This window comes from Cherax quadricarinatus, unplaced genomic scaffold (assembly GCF_038502225.1).
Source record: "Cherax quadricarinatus isolate ZL_2023a unplaced genomic scaffold, ASM3850222v1 Contig428, whole genome shotgun sequence".
Classification (NCBI taxonomy): Eukaryota; Metazoa; Arthropoda; class Malacostraca; order Decapoda; family Parastacidae; genus Cherax; species Cherax quadricarinatus.
This window is the reverse complement of record NW_027195454.1, coordinates 5494-24511: the sequence shown is the minus strand read 5'-3', so window position 1 is coordinate 24511 and position 19018 is coordinate 5494. Positions and strand designations below refer to the sequence as shown.

Here is a 19018-nt window from a genome sequence, read left to right as displayed (position 1 = left end):
TGCGGAACCTCCCAAGGGAGAAGAGAAAGTTAGATGAACATAGAAAGTGGGCAAATTAAGAAAAGTCAGGAGCGAGTGAAGACGAAAAAGGGACGATGTAAACAGGGGCGGTGAACAAATAATGGACCTTTACTAATGTCTGTCATTATTATAATCAAGGGGAAAGCGCTGAACCCGAAGTATTATACAGCCCCTGTGGGGGAATGTGGAAATTATTCAGGTTTAACTCAGGGAACTGGAGCACAGATCCAATTCTCTAGATCAAGAGCCCCTCACCAGCGTCAAAGAACCTCCCTCGAGGGGTAAACCCACAAGAGTCATGCAGTGTTGCAGGGTGGGATGGGTTGAGGATGAAATGTGCAAAGATCAGAGACCAGTGAGGGTCATTATAATAAAAAGCGCTAAATCTACAGGGGTTATACAGCGGCCAGTGAGGTTTGAAATATGAGAGGCAATGGAGAGCACTAAAGGGATTTTTTTTTTTTTAACAAGTCGGCCGTTTCCCACCGAGGCAACTAAAAAAAAAAAACCCTCCCCCCCAAAAATAATTTTAACACTTTCACCATCACTCATACATAATCATTGTCTTTGCAATGGTGCTCAGATACGGCAGTTTAGATATCCCTCCAAATTGCCAATATCCTAAACCCTTCCTTTAAGGTACAGGCACTATACTTCCCATTTCCAGGACTCTGAGTCCACCTAACTGGTTTCCCTGAATCCCTTCACAAAATATTACCCTGCCCACACTCCAACAGCTTGTCAGGTCCCAAAAACCATTAGTCTCTATTCACTCTTAACACACGCATTCTTGCTGGATGTCCAAGCCCCTCGCCCACAAAACCTCCTTTACCCCCTCCCTCCAACCTTTTCGGGGACGACTCCTATCCTGCCTTCCTTCCCAGTAGATTTATACGCTCTCTAAGTCATTTTTTGTTCCATTCTCTCTAAATGACCAAACAACCTCAATAATTGAAGGACCCCAATGGAAATAAGTCACTCTGACTTTTTTGGGTTATCCTGGGTTCTCTATACACATATGCTGCTATGTATGATAATTCTATGTAACTGTATTTGTGTATACCTGAATAAACTTACTAACCCCTCTTCAGCCTTCTGACAAAGTTGGTGTATACAATCATATAACAATGGGAAAGCGCTAAACCCATAGGATTATACAGTACTTGTGGGGGGATGAGGAAGGTATTCAGACTTAATTCAGGGAACTGGAACACAGATCCAATTCCCTAGAGCAAGAGCCCTCACCAGTGTCAATGAACCTTCCTTGAGGGGTATGCAATCATAATTAAGCACTAAACCTACAAGGGTCATACAGCATTAGAGAATGGATAACCCCTTTATGAATCAACGTTATAAACATTATCATAATCAAAAAAGCGCTAAGCCACAAGGGCTATACAGCAACGTAATAAACAACCGTGTGTGGTTTGCCTGCTCGATGACCTAAACATCTTGTCTAAGGACCCTAAGAGGAACAATAAACCCTTAAGCAGCAAGGAATTCAAGTTTGATCCAAAAGGGAGTAAAAGTCCCAATCCCTGGAACAGGGTCCCCTTGCTCGCATCAAAGCACCTCCCTGGTGGTCAACACCCAGTTCTGTGGTCTAGTAATTGCAAATAGGTAATTATGTTTTAGGATCTTTGGAATGCTAAGTGATTTGATTCAATCCAAAGAAAGGGATAGCCTGAATTCCTTGGTCGAAGAACCCTTCACTGCCATCAACTACACCAGATTTCCTTGAATCAAATTTTCATGAAACTCAGCAGGGTCTATAGGAGTACAAAACTGATGGGAAGAGGAAACACAATCATGTTGGACACTTTATTAAAAATGTTTTTTCGGCTTTTAATTTTTTTAACGTGGTTACAGTAACAATTGGAAGCCCCTAGTAATAAAGAGCTTAAACTTTATTAAAGGCTGCTACATCTACTGATTGAACGAAATCCTCAAATTCTTGAATCTTCTCAATGAGGTCGTCAACAGAGACTTTTGCGTCCTCCACTGTACACAGGATGCTCAGTTTCATTATACCAAATGCCAGAGGGTTTAATTTGCCTGGAAGAAAAAAAGTTACATAATTTCAGTGTACAACATAAATAAATGGTATGATGATCATGCATGGTAAGTCATTTTTAAAGGGCTTTGATAAGCTGCCTTCCATTTACATGGTAAAGTAACAAGACCTCCAAGTGAGCCCATTATTTTAAGGCATATGCTGGATATCACTGAACAAGTTTAATATACGGGACTTTACGTGGAGGTGAGAATATGGTTACACAAAACTGTGGAAACTAAGTAATGGCTCGTAACTATTTTGTTAATTACAGCTGAAGAGGCCATGTGACATGGTTCAATCGTACTAATTATGTCTCGTCAAAGTTTTTCATTCATTTTCACATCACTGAAATTATCAGGATAAGGTTAAAATATATACAAGTCCTAACACTAATTCAAACCCAAAATAAAATAGGGTTTGCTAGCCTGGAAAAAGAATTCACAAATTTGCATTAATCATATTACACAAGTTAAACAAAAAGGTTAGGCAAAAAATTATGATAATTAAGGTACCATATTAGACATACAGGTATGGTACTTGAGCTGCTCACAGCTTTAATTATGCTAATAACATACATTTCAGTCCTGGGACTCTGGCCACTATAAGTGATACAAGATAATGAGATTATAATAATCAAAACCAAGCTATAAAACCCACAAGTGTTACACGGAACTGCATGGAAGGGTGTGCTTGCTATATTAAGAGACTAGTGAGGGTGGAGAGGATAACAGAGGTAGAGCTAAAGAGGACTGAGGAGTGCTAAAGGAAGTACCATCAAAGTTTGTAATAAATTTTTTGCTGTCAAAGTCAGAGGGAATCTGTCAGCTAGGAGGGAAGATAGAGTAAGGGTATTAGTGTTGAAGACATCGGAGGTAAATTCTACGTGTTCGTTGATAGAGGACAGTCCAACAGAATATGGCAAACTGAAATTGGAACCTGACAATTCTCTGAGTGGAACTGGGCGCCTCTCCACAAGATACTCACGAGTGAGATGTGTGTGCCCGATGTGAAGATGGGAGAGCCTAGTCTTCCAACTCCGGCACTGAGAAGGCCAGAAACCTAAACTCGGCTTGATATATAATTTATGACACAAATTAGACCAACATTGTTGCCAACAGTTGCAAAAGTGGCTAGAGATTACAGCAAAATAGTCCGAGAATGGAATACCCCTATATGAAACGTGAACGTCTAGTACGCTGACCACGCAGCCGAGTCTGCCTGCTCACTGAATTGAACAGTTACATGACCCAGCAGAAAATGATTTCTTTATTTCCGCTAAGGATGCAGCGCAACCAAAGTTGGATACAAAGAAGTAGAGGATGAGACAAATTAAATTTTTTGATAGCCTGCATAGCACTCAAGATAATGAATAACAGTTGAAAATGCACATAACTGCATTCTAAACTACGCATGCTGTTTTTCATATTCTCTTGTATAATTTAGGTACCAAAACCAATGAAATATCTTGGGATAGCAGGAATTTAAATATGTAGGCAAAATGCATGTTTAAACGCTGAAGTCACAGAATATGAGCATTTTATTTTTTCGGTGTTGTGGAAGCCACTGGTTTTGGCCTGAACATGGCCAGGGAGGTACTACCGTCCTGCCAAGTGTGTAAAACGGAAGCCTGTAATCGTTTTACATGATGGTAGGGCTGCTGGCGTCTTCTTTCTGTCTCAAACATGCAAGGTTTCAGGTACGTCTTGCTACAGGTCCGCCATCACAAATCCGGCAATCAGTTATTCGGTTCCTTCAGTTATTCGGCACTAATTTTGGCTACCATAATTTTAAATTTCCAGAGTCGCCACACCAGCCTGCTGGTACTGTTTGGTGGCACTACTTGCTGCATAAGTCATTCTAATTTCTTTTTCTCCATTTGTTATAACCTGCTTACTTTTAGCCCTAGCTATGGTTCCAATGAATAAAAGAAATGCTTCTCGTTGTATAAAGCACCGACACAGTACATTGTCCATTAAAGATAGGTGGCTTTGAAGCCACTGTCGGTTGCCATGAGCTCAGTCTCGTGATGCAGAATATGCTTTATTATTACGCTAATATCAACACTACAGCTTATTGCCTATCACAATTGATATAATATGACATAATAAACAATATAAATAACAAAACATGTTAAATACTTCAGAATGAATAATATTTGGCATTATACCGAGCAGTTCAATGGAGGTACGAAGAGGATATATATGGTATACAAATACCATTCTCCTATCCTTGTCTTGGGGGCTAATATTACAGAAAACGGAGTACAGGTCTCCCTCAACATTCACGTTTTCAACTTTTACGGGCTTCACACATTCGCGAATTCCCAACCGCCAAATTCCCAGCCACCAAATTCCCAGCCGCCAAATCATATTTAAGTTTCCCGCCACCTGCGAGTCCCTACTACCCTCCCTCCGACCCCCACAACTGGCAGCCAGCCCTCCCACCACTCAGTGTGGTGAGTGTTTTGTTTGTTCATTATTTGCTATTAAACTACAGTATAAATAATGTAAACCCATTCATGACTGCATATTGGAATGGCTATTCGGACAGGTATTAGACGGTGACATCATGTGTTTACTCTTGAACACTGCAAAGAATTAAACATTTCTGCTACAGCTAATAATAACAATAGTAATAATAATAATAAATAATGATAATAATTGAAATAAGAATAATTGAAGAAGGAAATTGTGCAAAAATACGAGGGAGTGGTTGACACATCGTCAGTGTGACTTTGTTTATGCTGGAGTGAACATTAGTCTCCCTGCTCTTCCAAACATTTCACAATAATTCATTGTGTTTGGTGCTTGTAGATTGAGTGTGACTGGAGTGGTAGAGGCAGTGATTGAGGCAATGGTATTTAATAACATACATGTTAATAATAATACATGTTATTAATAATATGTACTATTATTATTTATAACATATATGTTATTAAATACATACATGTTATTAAATACATACATGCTATTAATAATAACATGTACTATTATTATTTATAACATATATGTTATTAAATACCACTGCCTCAACCGCTGAATTATTGTGAAATGTTTGGAAGAGCAGGGAGACTAATGTTCACTCCAGCATAAACAAAGTCACACTGACGATGTGTCAACCACTCCCTCGTATTTTTGTACAATTTCCTTCTTCAATTATATCGTATTTATTATTATTATTATTATTATTATTATTACTATTGTTATTATTAGCAATAGCAGAAATGTTTAATTCTTTGCAGTGTTCAAGAGTAAACACATGATGTCACCGTCTAATACCTGTCCGAATAGCCATTCCAATATGCAGTCATGAATGGGTTTACATTATTTATTCTGTAGTTTAATAGCAAATAATGAACAAACAAAACACTCACCACACTGAGTGGTGGGAGGGCTGGCTGCCAGTTGCGGGGGTCGGAGGGAGGGTAGTAGGGACTCGCAGTGGTGGAGGCATTGGTGGAGTCTGTGGTATTTAATAACATACATTAACATACATGTTATTAAATAACATACGCATAACATGTATATATTTAGTACAATTTACGACGTTTTCATGTATTTTATGATTATTCATGGTTCAAGAAGTTAAGGAAGCAGTATTGTAATATATTTCCCTACAATATATTGGGGGACCAAACATTCATGGTTTTTCAACATTCGCGAGGCTCTTGATCCCCTAACCCTCGCGAATGTTGAGGGAGACCTGTATAGCACAGGGATAATTGTGATATACACTCGTTACTCTGCATAACAAGCAGCTTTCTATATAGTAGTATGTCACTGTATATACATTGTACATGTAAGTGTAGTAAATAAAATTATTATTACTGTTATTTTCTCAATTGTTTGTTGGGTTACCTTATTGAAACTTGGGCAATGTATGATGGAATGATACTTCTTAACGTACACCAAAAATGAAAGAAATCAGACTATAAATAGCAGAGTTCACTTCTCAGCCATTAGCGGCCGCTTAGCAGTATATTTTTGTATGGTTGCTATGGTTATATTCTCGTTTTTTTGGTCTCATTTGATAGAATGAAAGATATATTACAGAAATAGATATGATTTCGATTGCTTTTATGACGAAAAGTGCCTTGAAATTGCGCTCAGTAGCGAAAATGATCTATTCTTTAGCAAAGCTCAAGAGTAAACAAATGACGTCACCGTCCAATACCTGTCCGCCTGCCAGTCCAAATTCCAATACGGAGTCAAGAACGGGTTGACATTATTTATACAATTATTACAGTAATGCAGCAGTCTGCATAACAGTAAATCTTCTATTTTTTGTGAATAAAAATTCCAAATGAAAAGCAAGAGTAATATATGAGGGGCCTGGAGCAGTGACTAATGAACAGAGAAAATGTTATTTTAGTGCTAGGAATGTCTGCATTATTTATTCTGGACCCTATTTTGAAATTGGCATCTGTTGAAATTTGTGTGAAATTGGCCAAATTGCCAATTTCTGACCACTATATTGAGTAGTTGAAATAAGTGAATGGGTGGTTTCTTGTACTCAGTCGACAGACTAGAAGTTTATTCAGGTATACATAAATACAGTTACATAGATTATCATACATAGCAGTGTATGTATATAGAACCTAGGATAACCCAAAAAAGTCAGACAAAGTGACTTATTTCCAGTACCTGGCTTGGGCTTGCCATATATGATTTTTGGTAAATATTTTTTTCTCTCAGTTGTTTGTTGGGCTGTCTTATTGAAACGCGGGCAATGTATGATGGAAAGATGCTTCTTAACGTACAACAAAAATAAAAAAGACGGACAATAAATAAGGGAATTCACTTCTCAGCCATTAGTCGCCTCTTTGCAGTATATTTTCACATGGTTTTTATGGTTGCAGTCTCGTTTTTTTGGTCTCATTTGATAGAATGGAAGATATATTACAGAAATAGACATGATTTTGATTGCTTTCATGAAGAAAAGTACCTTGAAATTGAGCTCCAAGTAGTGGAAATGTTCGATTTTTGCCGATGTTCAATGAACTTTGTGTAAGTTGGTTAATTTTATTAAGTGTATTCTAATCTAACCACTCTGTAATACAGCACACTACAGGTCCCAATGATGCTGGATGACCTGTACTTCTACTTACATTTAGGTCACACTACACATGCATGTACAAGCATATACACACACCTCTCTGAGTTTTCTATTTTCTTACTTGTTTTTGTTTATTTCCTCTTATCTCCATGGGGAAGTGGAACAGAATTCTTCCTCCGTAAGCCATGCGTGTCATCCTCCGTAAGCCATGCGTGTCATAAGAGGCGACTAACATGCCAGAGAAGCATGAGGTTAGTAACCCCTTCTCCTGTATACATCACTAGAGTTAAAGAGAAACTTTTTTCTTTTTGGGCCACCCTGCCTCAGTGGGATACGGCTGGTGTGTTGAGAGAAGAATGGCTACAATATGGTGGAGATAAATCTCCACCATATTGTAGCCATTCTTCTCTCAAATTTCTTTTCAAATTTCTTCTTTCAAATTTCTTGTGAATTTACATGCATACTGGACATTCATGATAAATGTGAGCATGGCGCTTGACTGCTTCTTGCCTTTGACATGACATACCTTTCATAATTAATAATGCACTATGGTAAGGACCCACAGGAACCAAGTCACTGATTATTTTTGGGTTATCCTAGGTAATTTACACTCTGATAACTATATTTGTGTACCTGTAACTCAATAAACTTGTGTGGCAAGTTTAAAAGCTGGGCAGAGAAAAGTAAGATTATGGTAAGTATTAAGTTTGATGTTTTTTACACTAGAAATCATTTTATGGCTATAAATAGTGGTAAAAAAAAAAGGTCTTGTCCATGGGTGGATTCAAAACCTGATATACAAGTCTCACTGGTGGCAGACAAAGAAAAAGTATTCCAAACAAATGGATAACTATAGTTAATACTGCATTGTGTAAACTGGTAGAAATGTCAGCAAGTCACTGACAAGCAAAAAGATAAGCAGGTACTGTATGTAAACACATTCACAGTTTAAGAAAGAGTGAATGTCTTGTCAAAAGTGGTGAGAAGGTTCCTCAATAAATGTCTAACTGAGCACATCTTTAAATACTGTCATTATCGCCATACCTGTTCTCCAGCCCTGTAACAGGATATTTGCCAATTACCAATCCTTACGAGTAAATAAGGGCTAAAAAGGTACTCTTAGTAGTCCCAAAAGAATGAGACTGACTACCAAATACTGAGAGTACGGTACAATACTTCAACATCCATTACACAATCATAATTTTATTTAATTTACTGCTAAACTCATGGGTCATTCAGTCAAGGAATGGTATAGGCTCGATCCTCCATCTACTAATTGCAGCCCAGTCATCAGCCAGACTGGAATGGACTTCCATTCCTTACACACAAGGCTGAACTGTATAAACTAAAATCCCTTGAAAATACGACACTTCATTCTCTCTCTCTCTTGCTTCAACATCCACATACAGAACCGAGAAAAAATTACTTACTGGCACCCCAGACGAGACCATCCATGGCAACAGTTCGAACTTTTTCCTCCATTGCCTTCATGTCAGTCTCATCATCCCAAGGTTTGCAATCTAAGAGAATCTGGGATTTAGCAATAGGGCCAGGTTTAACAGCCTTCTTCGCTGCATAAGCTGCCAAACGCTCCTCCCTCACACGTGCTGCATCTGGGTCCTGTAAATTATCATTGGCATTCAGAGAAAAACCTCAATTTTTAACTTACTTAATCTAAATAAATCTAATTCAGATACTATCTAGCAGAGCACATGGAATATTACTATTCACCTTTTAAGTTGTTTATTCATCATAAAGAGGAGACGTTAAGATCTAAAAAAAAACTTCATTGATGCTCAGTAGAGATTATAATTTAACCCAACATTTTCAGAATAATACTAACTTCTTCCTCATCATCTGAACCGAAGAGATCCACCTCTTCATCATCATCGTCGTCATCAGCAGGTGCAGCAGCAGGAGGTGCAGCAGGAGCGGCAGCAGCGACAGGAGCTGGAGCTGGGCCGTTACTTAGAGCTTTCTTCTCTCCAGGGAACTTAAACTTTTCAACAACAAAGGAAGCAATGTGGTTAAACCACCGCAAAGCGTGGGCAAAATTTTCTGCAGGGGCTTTGCCAATGCTTTCATAAACGCTCACGTCTGCCTGAGACGGTGAAAAACTGGAAAAGAAAAAAAAAATGTGCAAGCTCCATACATTGGCAGAATATTAAATCTAAAAACATATAACAATCAAGTGCATAAAATAAAATCAAAGAACAGTATCAAGTAAGAAAATCTATGATATTCTTAACATTCAGAAGAATGGAAAGAATACCTACAAGACATTATTAATGGAAGATGGAAGCAAAGAAGAAAATTATAAAGAAAATGAGGAAAAGAATTTGAAAATTTTAAAAGCCAGAAAAAGTCAGGATTAAAAAAAAACGTAACATTAACAATTATTATTATTTTTAAAATGAGAAATTGCTATATCCGTAGGGGTCATATAACGCCTGGGAGGTAATCAGGTTTGATCCAAGGAGTCGAGGATATTATTATTATTATAAAGGGGGAAGCACTAAACCCGTAGGATTATACAGCGCCTGTGGGGGGGGGATGGAAGGTATTCAGGGTTAATTCAGAGAACTGGAGCACAGATCCAATTCCCAAGATCAAGAGCCCCTCACCAGCATCAAGGAACCTTCCTCGAGGGGGGAGTCGAGGATAAATCCAATTCCTTGAATCAAAAGCCCCTCACACGGCAACAAGAAACCTTCCTGGAGACCAACAATAACTAAAAATTACGTTAAAGATCTAGCATCACAGCCAGGAGCTGTGACTCGACCCCTGCAGCCATATATAGGTGAATATTATAAATTACAACTGGTCGGGAGTTGGGTCTCTGCCAAGTCTACATTTACGGCATAAAACACCACAATGACAATTTCTCTCAATCTACTTTTGCAAATTGTTCTTCTCGCCGACCAGCAAAGAAATCAATATTAAAACATTACAAATAGTCATCTATTTATCCCCAAAATTCTCAGATTCATGTCCTGTCAGGACCAACACAAACACATGGCGAATACCACCCCCGCCTACTTATTTGCTCATTTTACCTGTCAGAACTTACCCTTCGATGTAGCTTTTATCCCCGAGGTAATCGTTAAGGGCTTTGACACCATCACTGCTCTTCAAATTGCCGAAATTAGTCATATTGATGGTTATTTTTGTCAAAATATGAGCGCCCTGTGCTCAGCCTTGCCACTCCGGCACCAGAGAGACGGTCAGAGGACCATATATTGTCCGCATGCCTCAACATAAATTTATATTTCATTATATTTGTATTCTATCGGCCCCGAGCTTCTGTTAAATACCTAATAATACAAAATTAATATTCTCACTAAATTACAATTAAATATCATAGATATATCTAATAGATACAAATACCCGTTACCTCAAGGAATCCAAAGCCAGAGTCATTATCCACTAGTGTCTCCTGCACTGGACATTCTAATGGTTCCAAAATTCATTGCATAAATTATAAATAAATCATACATAACTTATATAACAAACACTATATAACCTTTCCCAGTATTTAAATATGAAAGTTAAATAGACCGTGTGTAAGGAGGAAGGTATTTAAAACCATCTGTCAACTGGATTATTTTCTAACTTGCATTTTCCCGCGTTATTATAAATTTCTTAAAGTAGGACGTAAGTTTATTTAGGTAGAGATACACATAAATACAGTTACACAAATTATCATACATAGTAACACATATGTAAATTATGTAGGATAACCCTCCCCCCCAAAAAAAAAAAAATTAAGTCAAAATGACTTATTTCCATTGGGGCCCTTGTAATATCATATTTTTAATCTTTAAAAGTTAAAACACCACTATATATCATTGTCAAGTCTTCATACATGTTCTTCCCACCTCCTCTTACCAATGTGAAGAGGAGACCTAGGAATAATAATAATAATAATAATAATAATAATAATAATAATAATAATAATAATAATAGTAATAATAATAGTAATAATAATAATAATAATAATAATAATAATAATAATAATAATAATAATAGTAATAATAATAGTAATAATAATAATAATAATAATAATAATAATAATAATAATAATAATAATAATAATAATAGTAATAATAATAATAATAATAATAATAATAATAATAATAATATAAATAATAATAATACCTGGAGTTTACCTGGAGAGAGTTTCGGGGGTCAACGCCCCCGCGGCCCGGTCTGTGACCAGGCCTCCTGGTGGATCAGCGCCTGATCAACCAGGCTGTTGCTGCTGGCTGCACGCAAACCAACGTACGAGCCACAGCCCGGCTGATCAGGAACTGACTTTAGGTGCTTGTCCAGTGCCAGCTTGAAGACTGCCAGGGGTCTGTTGGTAATCCCCCTTATGTGTGCTGGGAGGCAGTTGAACAGTCTCGGGCCCCTGACACTTATTGTATGGTCTCTTAACGTGCTAGTGACACCCCTGCTTTTCATTGGGGGGATGGTGCATCGTCTGCCAAGTCTTTTGCTTTCGTAGTGAGTGATTTTCGTGTGCAAGTTCGGTACTAGTCCCTCTAGGATTTTCCAGGTGTATATAATCATGTATCTCTCCCTCCTGCGTTCCAGGGAATACAGGTTTAGAAACCTCAAGCGCTCCCAGTAATTGAGGTGTTTTATCTCCGTTATGCGCGCCGTGAAAGTTCTCTGTACATTTTCTAGGTCGGCAATTTCACCTGCCTTGAAAGGTGCTGTTAGAGTGCAGCAATATTCCAGCCTAGATAGAACAAGTGACCTGAAGAGTGTCATCATGGGCTTGGCCTCCCTAGTTTTGAAGGTTCTCATTATCCATCCTGTCATTTTTCTAGCAGATGCGATTGATACAATGTTATGGTCCTTGAAGGTGAGATCCTCCGACATAATCACTCCCAGGTCTTTGACGTTGGTGTTTCGCTCTATTTTGTGGCCAGAATTTGTTTTGTACTCTGATGAAGATTTAATTTCCTCATGTTTACCATATCTGAGTAATTGAAATTTCTCATCGTTGAACTTCATATTGTTTTCTGCAGCCCACTGAAAGATTTGGTTGATGTCCGCCTGGAGCCTTGCAGTGTCTGCAATGGAAGACACTGTCATGCAGATTCGGGTGTCATCTGCAAAGGAAGACACGGTGCTGTGGCTGACATCCTTGTCTATGTCGGATATGATAATAAATTCTTTCTGCAAGTAAATGATGCAACTGATGCTGACCTAGCTGACATCATTACATTCTATATTATGCCAATAGACATAGTCACTCTGGCTTTTTTGGGTTATCCCAGGTTCTACACACATATGTTGCTATGTATGATAATCTATGTAACTGTGTGTATACCTGAATAAACTTACTAAAAAGCCCGTTCCAAGAGTTTTATCGTACCTAGGTGCTAGGCACAAGAATGGGACTCATTAATTCCATCATGCCCAAGCTGGGGCATCTCGAAACTCAAAAAAAAAAAGTCGCTGTTTTTTACCTCAGGGAATCCAGCATGCAATGTAGATGGCGTTGCTGCAAATAAATATATACAGCAAACACTGCATAATTGATCTCCAATACTTGTAGGAATTTTTAAGGTAATCAGCGTTGATAATGGACAGACTGCTGGAGTGACTCTCAGACGACTCTGACAGACTCAATGATGTCGTCAATTCCTTATTGGTTTTCTCCAGTACGAGGGTCATGGGTCTGTAGCAATTATTACATCTTTCCTATAAATCATTGCCACATTCAGAGCACCGGCTTTCTATGTGAAGATTACACTCTTTACACTTACGACCAAGCGCACTACCACATATAAAACATTCCTGTTGAATATTTTAGACGCAAGTTTTGCAAAAACTTTTCTTTAAAGTGGGTGCAGGTGTCTGGTCTGAGACAGGTCCAGGTAAACTCCAGGCTCTATAAAAATTCATTCCGTGTTATCTTACACCTTTTCCTATTTTCTAATGGTTAAATTTAACACGAATATTATATACTCTCATATAATATTGCCCCTGCTCATCATAGAATTTTAACTGGAGTTACATAGTGCCCTTACCTGCATTTAGGTCAAAGACCTCCATTTGGATTGTCCAAATATCTTCCTCATTTAAGACGTCGTATGAGAACTCTGATGCAAGTTCCTATATGGGATACTTATTTCTTTTACAGATTTTTTCAACCACCGCGTCCGGGGTTACTATCTTAACCTCGATTTTAAAACCTACGATGGTCAGCCATTTATCTAATACTTATTTGATTTTATCCTCAGATAAACTTTCGAGTACATAATTTATAATGACATGGTTTTAACGTAATCTATCCATATATCGAGATTCTAAATACGAGAAAAAGTGATAAGGTTTGAACACATGCACGATACTTGTTTTGTCACATACAAATGTTATGTCATCGACAAGGCGTAAAGCCTTGTCCAGTTAAATTTTGATGTCACATTCTGCACCCGCAGGTACTTTTAAATAGTCCTTCACGGCAATTATAGTCCTGTATGTAAGATTTTGAAGCGTGCAAAAATAGGGTTACCATACATCGTCACCTTTACCATACAGTATAACCACTATCGATGCTTTCTACCCTAGTTTTTTAGCGAAAGGGGAAAATTAGAAGAAAGACAGAAATTTGCATAGAGCCCAAATTTCTGTACAAGTTTCCACATTGATGAGGATAAAGATTAATTCTGGGGTATGTGCTGCTTGCTGAAGACGTTCTGTGACATAGGCCTCTGTAGTGAGAGTCTCCTTGCTGGCTGGGCATGAAGTCCCACATATAATACATGCTTTCATTCCCTTATACACTAAGGCATAACAGGTTTTATTCTCGCATGGGAAAGTCTTAGTGAATTCTTATTTGGGATTCTGAGACTTAAAATTAGTTACAGTAATAATACTTTTAAAAACGGGGCAGTTTTTACAGTAGATATTATTAGCTCGTAACACTGTCTTTCTGCATGCTTTTCTTGCCATCTTTAGTTCGTTATCCGTTTATTTCTCTTGATCCTTTTTATTCTGTGGTAAGGAGTCATGTACTGATGGTCTTAGCAGTTTAAGCGCCATTAATATACAAAAAACAAGCAGGAATGAAGCGCAAACCACAAATGATACTGCTATATATTTTAAAGGCGTCTGCAGTAATAAAATTGAAATCCAGATAGCTAAGATTTTGCAAAAATTACCACTCAAATTATACTTCTTAGTGTAGGTGGTGAGGATGAAATTATAATTGAAGGCAAGGCCCAAGCTTAGAAAAGCACATTTGAGTAAGAATATAAAATCCTCCATGGTATTAGTGGTGGCGTCATAAATTCTTAGACCTGCATATAAGAGCAAAAAGGCCTAAGCCGAAATATATGCTGAAGAAACGAGATTTATGACGAAATATTTTCTTTTCAAGAAGAAGCAAAACTCTGGTCCCGTTAAAGAATTATAATGTCTGTTGGCTACTGTTCGCAATTCTCGAGGCCTTGGAGTGAGAGAGTCCTAGTTAATTATATCAGACGCTTTTATACCCAGGGAATTAATAAGTTCAATCATCTCATCCGGAGAGGGCAATTGAATTATTTATGGATGTTCTGGAACACTTTTTGACGTCTGTTTGACTTCCTCACCAAGTCGTACATTTTCAGTTATTTTAGTATCAGGCGGATTTGCATACATCTCGACGACACACGGTTCCTGCCTGCCAGGCTAGGCTCGCTCAGAGTTTTCCAGTCCATCAGGACTGGGAGGTATTTCTTCCATAGTCTCTTATTAGCAAGAAGTGGAGGATCCACTTGTGCCTTATCCAGTGTGGCATTACTCAGGGTTTTATAACGGTGTATAATCCACCTCAATATTGGAGCACTCTCTCTCCTGAACATACATCTGATCAAGGGAGGAAACTCTTACCTCTCTCTCTGTTTCCATAACTTACTGTGGAGACGTGCCTGTCTTCTCGCCCTGAGGAGAGGCTTACCCTGTGGGTTTTTTCCTAAACAACTCTAAAATCCTTTTCTTAAGCCACCTAAAAGGCCTTTTACGCTTTCTCTTGGCTCGGTCGTCAGGAATTTCTTCACACTATTTATCCATGACTGAGTTTACAGATAAATGCAGTACACTCATTTTATACAACTTTCATCCACACATTTACAAAAATAATCCAAAAATGAAAAATTAGGCTGTTAGGAATATTACAACTGCGGTTCCATTAATCTTCTGGGCATTAAGATTACATTCATGGGGGAAGCGCTAAACCAGTAAGGGCTGTGGGGCTTCAATTGAATGGGAAAAGGTGGGGGGGGGGTTAACCCAAAGGGATGACAGAGCCAATGCCTTGGAACAAGAGCTTAGCTAATCGGGAGAATACCAACAGCTGCAAAGTGTTGATTGGTTGTGTCAGGCAGCGGAGCAGTCTGATGATTGTGATGTGTAGTGATTGTAGTGACTAGTGATGATTATGTAGTGATTGTAATGTTTGGTGATTGTGTGTACTGATGGTTGTGTAGTGACTGCACGTAGTGATTGGGATGTGTAGTGATGAGTGTGTGTAGTGATTGTATGTAGTGACTGTGGTGTGGTGATTATAGTGATTATTTGGTGATTGGGATGTTTGGTGATTGTATGTACTGATGGTTGTGTAGCGACTGCATGTAATGGTTGGGATGTGTAGGCTAGTGATTGTATGTTGTGTCTGTGATGTGTAGTAATGATTGTGTGTAGTGATTGTATGTTGTGACTGATGTGTAGTGATGATTGTGTGTAATGATTGTAGGTACTGATGCTTGTGTAATGATTGTGTGTAGTGATTGTTGACTGTGTAGTGATTGTGATGTGTAGTGACTGTGGTATACAGTGATTGTGATGTGCAGTGACTATGGTATGTAGTTGTGATGTGTAGTGATTGTATATAATTGTATGTAGTGATAATTGTGATGTGTAGTGAGTGATGTGTAATGAGTGTGTAGGGATTGTGTATTGTGATAGTGATGTGTGGTGATTGTAGTGATTGTGATGTCTGATTATAGAGATGATTGTAGTGATTGTGATGTCTGATTATCGAGATGATTGTAGTAATAGTGATGTGATTATAGAGATGATTGCATTGATGTGTGTAATGATTGTATAGTGATTGTGTGTAGTACTGATTATGTAGTGATGGTTGTGATGTACAGTGAATGTGCAGTGATGGTCGAGGGTGGTAGTGATGGTGGTAGAGGGTGGTAGTGATGGTGGTAGAGGGTGGTAGTGATGGTGGTAGAGGGTGGTAGTGATGGTGGTAGAGGGTGGTAGTGATGGTGGTAGAGGGTGGTAGTGATGGTGGTAGAGGGTGGTAGTGATGGTGGTAGAGGGTGGTAGTGATGGTGGTAGAGGGTGGTAGTGATGGTGGTAGAGGGTGGAAGTGATGGTGGTAGAGGGTGGTAGTGATGGTGGTAGAGGGTGGTAGTGATTGTGGTAGAGGGTGGTAGTGATGGTGGTAGAGGGTGGTAGTGATGGTGGTAGAGGGTGGCAGTGATTGTGGTAGTGATGGTGGTAGAGGGTGGTAGTGATGGTGGTAGAGGGTGGCAGTGATTGTGGTAGAGGGTGGTAGTGATGGTGGTAGAGAGTGGTAATGATGATGGTAGAGGGTGGTAGTGATTGGATTAGAGGGTGGTAGTGGTGGTAAAGGGTGGTAGTGATAGTGGAATAGAGTATTAGTGATGGTGGTAGAGGGTGGTAGTGATGGTGGTAGAGGGTTTTAGTGATTGTGTTAAAGGGTGGTAGTGAAGATCGTAGAGGGTGGTAGTGATTGTGGAAGAGGGTGTTAGTGATGCTGGTAGAGGGTGGTAGTGATGGTGGTAGAGGGTGGTAGTGATGGTGGTAGAGGATGGTGCTGGTAGTGATGGTGGTAGAGGGTGGTAGTGATGGTGGTAGAGGGTGGTAGTGATGGTGGTAGAGGGTGGTAGTGATGGTGGTAGAGGGTGGTAGTGATGGTGGTAGAGGGTGGTAGTGATGGTGGTAGAGGGTGGTAGTGATTGTGGTAAAGGGTGGTAGTGAAGATCGTAGAGGGTGGTAGTGATTGTGGAAGAGGGTGTGATGGTGGTAGAGGGTGGTAGTGATGGTGGTAGAGGGTGGTAGTGATGGTGGTAGAGGGTGGTAGTGATGGTGGTAGAGGGTGGTAGTGATGGTGGTAGAGGGTGGTAGTGATGGTGGTAGAGGGTGGTAGTGATGGTGGTAGAGGGTGGTAGTGATGGTGGTAGAGGGTGGTAGTGATGGTGGTAGATGGTGGTAGTGATGGTGGGACAGGGTGGTAGTGATGGTTGGTGAGGGTGGTAGTGATGGTGGTAGAGGGTGGTAGTGATGGTGGTAGAGGGTGGTAGTGATGGTGGTAGAGGGTGGTAGTGATGGTGGTAGAGGGTGGTAGTGATGGTGGTAGAGGGTGGTAGTGATGGTGGTAGAGGGTGGTAGTGATGGTGGTAGAGGGTGGTAGTGATGGTGGTAGAGGGTGGTAGTGATGGTGGTAGAGGGTGGTAGTGATGGTGGTAGAGGGTGGTAGTGATGGTGGTAGAGGGTGGTAGTGATGGTGGTAGAGGGTGGTAGTGATGGTGGTAGAGGGTGGTAGTGATGGTGGTAGAGGGTGGTAGTGATGGTGGTAGAGGGTGGTAGTGATGGTGGTAGAGGGTGGTAGTGATGGTGGTAGAGGGTGGTAGTGATGGTGGTAGAGGGTGGTAGTGATGGTGGTAGAGGGTGGTAGTGATGGTGGTAGAGGGTGGTAGTGATGGTGGTAGAGGGTGGTAGTGATGGTGGTAGAGGGTGGTAGTGATGGGGGTAGAGGGTGGTAGTGATGGTGGTAGAGGGTGGTAGTGATGGTGGTAGAGGGTGGTAGTGATGGTGGTAGAGGGTGGTAGTGATGGTGGTAGAGGGTGGTAGTGATGGTGGTAGAGGGTGGTAGTGATGGTGGTAGAGGGTGGTAGTGATGGTGGTAGAGGGTGGTAGTGATGGTGGTAGAGGGTGGTAGTGATGGTGGTAGAGGGTGGTAGTGATGGTGGTAGAGGGGTGGTAGTGATGGTGGTAGAGGGTGGTAGTGATGGTGGTAGAGGGTGGTAGTGATGGTGGTAGAGGGTGGTAGTGATGGTGGTAGAGGGTGGTAGTGATGGTGGTAGAGGGTGGTAGTGATGGTGGTAGAGGGTGGTAGTGATGGTGGTAGAGGGTGGTAGTGATGGTGGTAGAGGGTGGTAGTGATGGTGGTAGAGGGTGGTAGTGATGGTGGTAGAGGGTGGTAGTGATGGTGGTAGAGGGTGGTAGTGATGGTGGTAGAGGGTGGTAGTGATGGTAGTAGAGGGTGGTAGTGATGGTGGTAGAGGGTGGTAGTGATGGTGGTAGAGGGTGGTAGTGATGGTGGTAGAGGGTGGTAGTGATGGTGGTAGAGGGTGGTAGTGATTGTGGTAGAGGGTGGTAGTGGTGGTAGAGGGTGGTAGTGATGGTGGTAGAGGGTGGCAGTGATTGTGGTAGAGGGTGGTAGTGATGGTGGTAGAGGGTGGTAGTGATGGTGGTAGAGGGTGGTAGTGATGGTGGTAGAGGGTGGTAGTGATGGTGGTAGAGGGTGGTAGTGATGGTGGTAGAGGGTGGTAGTGATGGTGGTAGAGGGTGGTAGTGATGGTGGTAGAGGGTGGTAGTGATGGTGGTAGAGGGTGGTAGTGATGGTGGTAGAGGGTGGTAGATTGTGGTAGAGGGTGGTAGTGATGGTGGTAGAGGGTGGTAGTGATGGGTAGAGGGTGGTGGTAGTGATGGTGGTAGAGGGTGGTAGTGATGGTGGTAGAGGGTGGTAGTGATGTGGTAGAGGGTGGTAGTGATGGTGGTAGAGGGTGGTAGTGATGGTGGTAGAGGGTGGTAGTGATGGTGGTAGAGGGTGGTAGTGATGGTGGTAGA

The 19018-nt window shown here is 40.4% G+C and overlaps 1 protein-coding gene across 1 annotated transcript; it reads right to left on the bottom strand.

The window, feature by feature from the left end:
• Window positions 1–1828: 1828 nt before the first annotated feature.
• On the bottom strand, window positions 1829–10379 carry eEF1beta (elongation factor 1-beta). Its single transcript, XM_053791161.2, has 4 exons — window positions 10203–10379; window positions 8976–9249; window positions 8563–8752; window positions 1829–2076 (listed from the first exon to the last, which is right to left on the bottom strand). The coding sequence occupies exons 1-4, from the start codon at window positions 10283–10285 to the stop codon at window positions 1922–1924; spliced, it is 702 nt and encodes a 233-aa protein (XP_053647136.1). The 5' UTR covers window positions 10286–10379; the 3' UTR covers window positions 1829–1921.
• Between the last annotated feature and the right edge of the window lie 8639 nt (window positions 10380–19018).

What these genes read in the sequence shown, in the direction of transcription:
- eEF1beta (XM_053791161.2), bottom strand. Translation starts at nt 10,285, where the DNA reads ATGACTAATTTCGGCAATTTGAAGAGCAGTGATGGTGTCAAAGCCCTT. An exon ending in GATAAAAGCTACATCGAAGG is followed by an intron (nt 9,250 to 10,202) that starts GTAAGTTCTGAC and finishes TTTCTTTTCCAG; the next exon opens with TTTTTCACCGTCTCAGGCAG. An exon ending in GTTCAGATGATGAGGAAGAA is followed by an intron (nt 8,753 to 8,975) that starts GTTAGTATTATT and finishes GATAATTTACAG; the next exon opens with GACCCAGATGCAGCACGTGT.